This window comes from Hordeum vulgare, chromosome 7H, assembly GCF_904849725.1.
Source record: "Hordeum vulgare subsp. vulgare chromosome 7H, MorexV3_pseudomolecules_assembly, whole genome shotgun sequence".
In the NCBI taxonomy this organism is placed as follows: Eukaryota; Viridiplantae; Streptophyta; class Magnoliopsida; order Poales; family Poaceae; genus Hordeum; species Hordeum vulgare.
The window spans coordinates 169,760,515-169,768,750 of NC_058524.1; the positions used below are offsets into that span (position 1 = coordinate 169,760,515).

At 43.5% G+C, this 8,236-nt stretch overlaps 1 protein-coding gene across 1 annotated transcript; it reads left to right on the forward strand.

Moving 5' to 3' along the window:
• The first annotated feature begins 303 nt into the window (after positions 1–303).
• LOC123413615 (glycerophosphodiester phosphodiesterase GDPDL4-like) lies at positions 304–6,218 on the forward strand. Its single transcript, XM_045106552.1, has 9 exons — positions 304–546; positions 807–1,100; positions 2,436–2,548; positions 2,646–3,144; positions 3,752–3,790; positions 3,891–4,181; positions 4,326–4,465; positions 5,004–5,490; positions 5,740–6,218. The coding sequence occupies exons 1-9, from the start codon at positions 396–398 to the stop codon at positions 6,030–6,032; spliced, it is 2,307 nt and encodes a 768-aa protein (XP_044962487.1). The 5' UTR covers positions 304–395; the 3' UTR covers positions 6,033–6,218.
• The last annotated feature ends 2,018 nt before the right edge of the window (positions 6,219–8,236 follow it).

Genomic DNA, 8,236 nt, shown 5'->3' on the forward strand with positions numbered 1-8,236 from the left:
CAGCAATCATTTTGTAAGCACTAGTACCGAACCAAGATCAGGATATTATACAGTAAAAAAAGACGGAAAAAGGCCGGAACGCCAGAACGGCCAGGGAATATCGCGCCGCCGGTAGTGGTGGTGAAGTAGACGCCAGCCGGGTCGCAAGCGTCCCGCACGCGGGCTCACGGGCGTGTCACTGTCGCCTGGGCCCGGCCCCAAGCCCGCTGTCATTCATTGACTGACAGAACGAGACTGAACGGAACCGCAAGTGGCACCCGTGCTCCATATATGCGCTCCGACAGAGCACCAGAGCATTTCTTCAGTGCTCTGCTTCTCTGAGCGCGGGCTCTCTCTCACCTCTTCTTCCTCCTTTTACCACCCGTGTCCGCGTCCTCTGCGGGAAGCTTCCAGACATGAGGAGCAGCAGCAGAGTCCGCGGAGGAGGAGGTGGTGGCGGACAGGCCGCCGCCTTCCTCGCCGCGCTGCTGTGCGGCCTCCTGCTCTTGCTCGGCGCCGCCGACGCGCAGGGCATCCGGCGCCCCACCGCCTACAAAACCCTACGAGGTAAACACCTCCCTGTTCCGTCTCGTGTATTTTTTTCCGGGGGCAGAGGCGTGTGCTAGTCAGCGGGCAGAAGCACGGCTGAAGGAAGTTCCTCCCTCTCCTGGTTCTGAAAAGAGGTCAATATTCAGAAGGTTGATTGATAATCCCCGCGGGGTTATTAATTATTCGTGTTCATATAATAAATAAATAAAAAGTACGCAAGGGATGATTCTGAGCAAAATATTCAAGAATTTGAACAACCGTCTTTAATTATTATGCAGGTGATGCTCCCCTTGTTATCGCCCAAGGCGGATTTTCAGGGGTATTTCCTGATTCCAGCCAGGCCGCCTTTGCTTTCGCATTGCTTGCCAGCGCACCTGATACAAGCGTGTGGTGCGATGTGCAACTCACAAAGGATGGTGTTGGGGTTTGCCTTCGGGATATAAACATGGCAAACTGCACCAATGCCGCACTAGTCTACCCTGCGAAAAAGAAGAAATATGTTATCGATGGCGTGCCGAAGACTGGATACTTCTCTCTCGACTTCAACTATTCTGAGGTCCAAACGACTTATTGTGAGTACCACTTTCAGCTGTCTAATATTCGAGCATGCCATCTGTACATCTCAATTACGTGCTTACATGCTAGTAAACGTGGACGCTGGACCAATCTATCTATCTATCTATAAACACACTATACTCCCTAATTTTGAAGCTCTCTCATTCAATTAAGGTGTTCAATTTTGAATTTGGTTTACAAATTTTGACTGGGTCAGCGATTTTGAGAGGTTATTTCGAATTGGGTTCATAGATTTTATTCTATTGAGATGTTCAATTTCAGATCCGCTTCACAATTTGGACTGGGCCAATGATTTCGATTGAGATGTCCAATTTTGATTTTGGTTCATGATTTTGACAAAGTCAAGGATTTCTCAAACCAATAAGCAACAACCAGCCTATAAAAGCAGATGAGTCCCGCACACCCTCTCATCACCTGGCAAAAGAGAATTGTCAACATGCAACACTCTAGCACCAATATAGTACACGCAGTCGTCCGCAAAAGAAACTTCCCCACATACATATGGATTTGTAAGCAGATAACACAGAATCATACCTCTAGAAAGTGCCCACCAAAACACCGCACTATAGATAAAGAAAACATACATTATCATCTTCCTCACGCATCAAACCAAATAAAAATTTATGAAATCCCGACAACACAAACGGCGCAGCAAAGCGCGCACAACCCTTCTAGTAAGAATTTTTTTTTGAAAGACCCAGCATGCTGCTGGCATTTCATTGATTAGCAGAGGAGAGCGGAAAACAATGTTTGATCAAGCGATCAGGTCGGCGAAAGAAAAAGTTCAAGGGTACAAGCCCGTGGGCGCTACATACAGACTAACTTCTCCCTACCAAATCCCCAAAGGGGTGGTCAAGAAACTTGGCGCCAGCAAGTTTCCACAGTTCCAAAGTGTGCTTGATGTTGATGATCACCTCTTCAACCTGAGACAATCTTCCCTCGAAAAGTGCATTGATTCCTTTCCTGCCAGATTACCCTAGTAATTAGGATTATCATGGACTTCATGGCCTTTCTTTCAGTTCCTGGGGCAGCTTGCTGTATAATCTTGTGGGTGGCTTCAGTGGTACCTAGTGTCCCAGCCCAGCAGTCAGGGTTTAGTGCTCTGCATCCATGCCAGACAGCTGGCTTCTAGTAAGCACTGAAGTTACTGGCATGCCTTTCCTCTCGCTCTTTCGTTGTTTTACATAGACATTACATGTTTTATATTAGTTCTCTGCTCTTCTTTTCTTCAGATTGCATGATTTTTATCGCTCCAGTTTCTATAAAGGGGCTTGACCTGATGATATATCTGTAGCTATTCTTCTTACCTGATTATCCAATCTTTTGTGCAGTAACACAGGGATTTTATTCTCGCACCGACAGGTTTGATTCCATATATACTATCTTTTCTGTGACAGACTTGCAGTCCTATATCAAGCCGCCTTCGGTTTGGTTGAATGTTCAGGTTAAATTTACTGTTCTTGCCATTTTGCCTTTATCTGCTACTGTTGCTACTTCTTTGTCGAATCCCTTAAGAACTAACTTCTTCTTCATATGTGTAGCGTGACATCTTCTATACGCAACATGGTTTGAACATGAGAAGATACATTGTTTCCATCCTAAAGAGTGTCTCTGTGAAGTATATTTCATCACCTGAGTTGGGTTTCCTCAAAAGCATATCTAAAAGAGTTGGCAGCAGAACGAAGCTTGTGTTTCGCTTTCCTGATAACTTTATGTCTGATCCTTCTATAAACCAAACCTATAGCTTGCTGTCCAAGAACCTAACGTTTATTAAGACAATTGCTTCTGGTATCATGGTCCCGAAGAGCTACATCTGGCCAGTGACGAATGATAACTATCTGCAGCCTCCAACATCCTTTGTACAAGATGCCCACAGTGCAGGGCTAGAAATTTATGCATCTGACTTTGCAAATGATAGGATTATTCCCTATAACTACAGTTATGATCCCTTGCAAGAATACCTATCATTTATAAGTGATGGCGGATTCTCCGTGGATGGTGTGTTAACAGACTATCCTATTACTGCATCTGAGGCTATTGGTAGGTTACTTAGTTGCACTTCTTTCTACACCGAATACCTATGAAATCATTGACTACGGTGTTGTTTCGACTTTCCGCTTCATCATGTTTTCTTCTTCTTTAACCTTAACTAAGATCTTAACGCATAGGGATAGAGGAATAACTCTGTAAATATACAATGACAAACAGTGTTATACCTGTGCATTGGCATCTCTTTATCATGTCATTTTATTTGTATATCTATGAATGATTAAAAGATGTTTCTAACTTATGGCTGTAGACAAGTTAATTTTATGCCTTTTTATCTTTGAGTTTGCTTGTGAGTCATTTTCTTTTATCTTTTGTACTTGTGATCTCTTATTAAAGCAAATGAACTAGATTACAATCATTCGCCTGTTGAACACATTTCTGTTTAACGCACTGCATCCTCGTTGATCTTGCCTTCCCCTAAGGCATCCAACTTTAGACCTTTAGCCGATAAGTAGAAACATTGGGCTTTTTTACAAATGTAACATGCATCAAATAATCAAAGGGATGTTTAAGAAAATGCAGAACACTTATTAATTGTATAAATATATGAGCAATGTAGTTTTCTCCCTTTGCTAATTCATTTGAATCTTCTCTTCAGGCTGTTTTACTCACTTGAATGAAAGTAAAGCGGATCATGGTATGTATATCTAGGCGTGAATCCGAGTACTGCTGCCCATAATGATGCTTGGATGAGTACAAGTTCAACTCTGCTTAATTGTTGCAGTGTTTCTCTGCAGGGAAACCTTTAATTATTTCACATAATGGTGCCAGTGGAGACTATCCGGATTGTACTGATCTTGCCTACCTGAATGCAATTAAAGATGGTGCGGACGTGATTGACTGTGCCCTTCAAGTGACAGAAGATGGAGTTCTTATTTGCATGAGTTCCATCAACCTGCTCGATACCACCAATGTTCAGATGACACCTTTCAGTACCCGTACATCTGTCATTCCTGAAATTAAGAGTACACCAGGGATTTTTACATTCAACCTTACTTGGAACGACATAAGCGATAGTTCTTTGAAACGTGAGTTCCTTCATCACAGCGTGGATATTTTTTCTTAATGTTGTTTTCTGTGGAAGTTGATGGCTAACAACTGAGAAGTATGTGGATGACATAAAACAAAGGATTAATTCTTGTAGTGTCCTCATACATGCCCTCTTTCTGCAGCCAAGATATCTAGCCCATTGAGTAGCTACTATCTTGTAAGAAACCCGAGGTACACAAATGATGGGAAGTTTGTCAAGTTCTCAGACTTTCTGGAATATGGAAAGGATAAGGATTTGTCTGGCATCATGATTATTGTGGAGGTGATACTTCTGCTTGAAGTAACTTCAAGTTTAATACGTTAGGTTATGCTTACTACTTCTAATTTGATTTTCTTATATGCAAAAAAGAGAGCTCTAGTTTAAGGAACATACTATATTTATTTATTTGTCTTTTCCTTAGTTGTACTTCCTCCGTTCCAAAATAAGTGTCGTGGTTTTAGTTCAAATTTAAACTAAAACTACGACGCTTATTTTGGAACGGAGGGAGTATAATTTATTTAACTGATTTCATCACCATGTATTCTCTTATTGGCAAGGAATATGAGAATCATGATTATGTGCTGAACATGCAACACGTGGAAATAGCAAATACTGATATAATGTGTAATTATATTCATTATTATGTGTGCGGTGATTCGTACCGTGTTCCTTGTTAAGGTTATTACTGAAATCTCATATTTGTCTCACAAGCGTTACCATATGGATATTTAGTCCTTAGAAGTCAGATTTCTGGCAATTTTCTAAAGCTTTAATCAGTGGAGTCCTCTGTTAATTGATCAACATATCTTCTGTATTGCAGAATGCTGCATTTATGGCGAAGTCATTAGGAGTTGATGTTCTCGAGTCCTTAACCACTGCCTTAAGTGAGGCTGGCTATGATAATCAAACTACCAAGGAAGTCATGATCCAGTCAAAAGATAGCGCTGTTCTTGTCAAATTGAAGCAGCAGAAAACAAAATACAAGCTTGTTTACACTCTCCCGCTAGGCATTGGGGATGCTTCTCCTTCCTCCCTAGCTGATGTCAAGAAGTTTGCCGAGGCTGTAGTCGTTGACAGGAATTCCTTTTTTGCAACAAGTGTTCAATTTATCATCAACCAAACCAGCCTTGTGAAAGATCTGCAGTCCGCAGGACTAACGGTATATGCGCAGGTGTTCCGCAATGAGTTTCTATCACAACCTTGGGACTTCTTCTCAGACGAGACAGTGGAAATCAATAGCTATGCTCAGTCTCTTAAAGTCGATGGCTTAATTACTGACTTCCCCAAGACAGTAAGGAGATACAAGAGTAAGTAAAATTCGCCATCTTCCATTCATGTTTTTCTGCCTGTACCTACGTTTTAGACACGCTCCTGAAAATTAGCATTGCGCCATGCCCAGTTTTTTTTTTGCGGGTAACGCCGTGCGTAGTTGTTTAGGCCAATTTGGAATATTGATGGTTGTGGTGCCTCTGCTGAACCATTTTAGACATTCACATAACTAACTTCTTGGGATAAGTGACCGACAGTATTTGACCTTTGCTATATTGTCTTGGCAGGGAATTCATGTACAGAAAAGGTCAAGCCCGCCTACATGGAGACCGTTGAAGTCGGCGGCCTCGCGCAGTTACTCGAGAGAAATGCCGTTCCTCAGGCTCAGCCGCCAACCGTGTCACCGATGCCAGGATTGAACGCAACAGAGGTGCAGCAGCCGCCATTCCCGCCTGTCGCGTCCAAGAATGCACCTCCTGGTGCCGCCCCACCTCCGGGTTCATCGCCGTCTGACGCTCACACAACAGCTGCAAGCACCTGCATTCTGCTGGTAGCGGCCTGTGCAGCTCTGCTGCTTTGAGCAGTAGGCCATGAGGCCGTGTGCTGGTAGGTTAAGTTACCAGAAGGGCCATTAGACTTGCGCAAGCTATAATCTTGCTATTTTGTGCAACATATACACACATATACACCGGGCGTTCGTTTCTGTAGCTATTCCGGTACATTGGTGTATTTGATCTATCAATTGAATTGAAGAGGTTCGGTTGAACTTCCTCCCTTCCTAAATACTCCCTCTGTAAAGTAATATAAGAGCGTTTAGAAACGTTCTTATATTACTTTAAGGAGGAAGTATAAATCTTTAGAGAGACTGCATTATAGACTATATTCGGAGCAAAATGGATGAATTTAGGTCTAAAGTATGCCTATATACATCCATATGTAGTTTATAATGAAATCTTTAAAAAGATTTATATTTAGGGCTTCATATTTCATAGTACTACATTGCTGAGTGCTGACCGGTGGAAGATGCTGTCTACCATTGTTGTGTATAGAATTACAGTACTTCTTAGCTGAAAAGCATGTGTTGCGCTGTGAAAAATTGGGAAGTGTGCATGTTTGCAGATTCAGGTGTAAGATCTCGACAGTGTTAGTAGGTGTGGTCTCTTAGAGCAAGTACAATAGAGCTGAATCAGCTGGCTATAAGGAATAAAATAGTATATTTTTGTTTAGTTGGAGGAGAGAGAAGAGGAGAGAGAAGGTAAGCGGGCTCTTAGCTAAGAGCCGGCTCTAGCACGTGCTACTAGACACTTTGTGAGTATGAAAGGTGGACCATATAATAAATAAGTAGTACACTCTTCTAATCAACTATTGTACATGTTAGCTATAAGATGGACTATAGGTGACATGGCATGAGCTTACAGCCGGCAGCCGGCTCTACTATTGTACTTGCTCTTATGTTTTCGCTGAAGAAACATGTGTGCAGCACCAAGACAGATAAGGGTCACTGAAAAAAGCCAAAAAGGGCGGTGCCTTCTCAACGAGACGAGAAATGAACCGACTTAATGCTGCGTGAGTTTTTGAACGTCGTGCACCCGCACAGGACTTTGCATTCGGACGATGGCGCCGATCTTCTCGGGTTTAACGTCGATCCCTCGTTCGGAAACGAGGAAACCGAGTAACTTGCCGCCAGGAACGCCGAAAGTGCACTTGGCTGGATTTAGCTTGATGGTATACTTCCTCAAATTAGCAAATGTTTCTGCTAGGTCAGTCAGCAGATCGAAACCTTTGCGTGACTTGACCACAATATCATCCATGTACGCTTCAACGTTCCGACTGATCTGATCGAGCAGGCACTTCTGTATCATATGCATGAAAGTTGCACCGGTATTCTTCAGACCAAAAGGCATGGTGATATAACAGAAACACCCGAAAGGGGTGATGAAGGCCGTTTTTTATTTCGTCTTGACCAAACAGACGGATCTGATGGTAGTCAGAATAAGCATCAAGGAAAGATAAACGCTCACACCTTGCAGTTGAATCGACGATTTGATCAATGCGGGGAGCGGGAAGTGGTCTTTCGGTGATATAACAGAAACACCCGAAAGGGGTGATGAAGGCCGTTTTTATTTCGTCTGGACCAAACAGACGGATCTGATGGTAGCCAGAATAAGCATCAAGGAAAGATAAATGCTCACACCTCGCAGTTGAATCGACGATTTGATCAATGCGGGGAGCGGGAAGTGGTCTTTCGTGCAGACCTTATTAATGTTCTTGAAGTCGATACATATGCGAAGGGATTTGTCCTTCTTGGGGACCATGGCGACATTCGCGAGCCACTCGAGTGGTAGACCTTGCGAATGAATTTGGCCTCCAAGAGTCGTGCCACCTCCTCGCCGATTGCTTTTTCTTCTCCGCTGCAGACCGTCGCAAGCGCTCCTTGACCGGCCTTGCCTTTGGATCCACTCTCAAGCGGTGCTCAGCCAGCTCCCTAGATACACCCGGCATGTCAGCAGGCTTCCATGCAAAGATGTCACAGTTCTCATGGAGGAACTGGGTGAGCTCGGCTTCCTATTTGTTGTCGAGTGTTGTGGATATGTTGGTCGGAGCAGCATTGGGATCTGTCGGGTGGATGTGCACTGGTTTGACCTCGCCTGCCGACTGAAAAGCAGACTCAGAAGCAGGCTTCTTGGAGCGCATTAGGTCAGCAGGGTTGGCGTTCTTCCGATACTATTCCAATTCGGCTACAGCCATCTGTTGATCTGCAATTTTTTATCCTTGTTGCAAACA

What these genes read in the sequence shown, in the direction of transcription:
- LOC123413615 (XM_045106552.1), top strand. Translation starts at nt 396, where the DNA reads ATGAGGAGCAGCAGCAGAGTCCGCGGAGGAGGAGGTGGTGGCGGACAG. An exon ending in TGAGGTCCAAACGACTTATT is followed by an intron (nt 1,101 to 2,435) that starts GTGAGTACCACT and finishes TCTTTTGTGCAG; the next exon opens with TAACACAGGGATTTTATTCT. An exon ending in GCATCATGATTATTGTGGAG is followed by an intron (nt 4,466 to 5,003) that starts GTGATACTTCTG and finishes TCTGTATTGCAG; the next exon opens with AATGCTGCATTTATGGCGAA.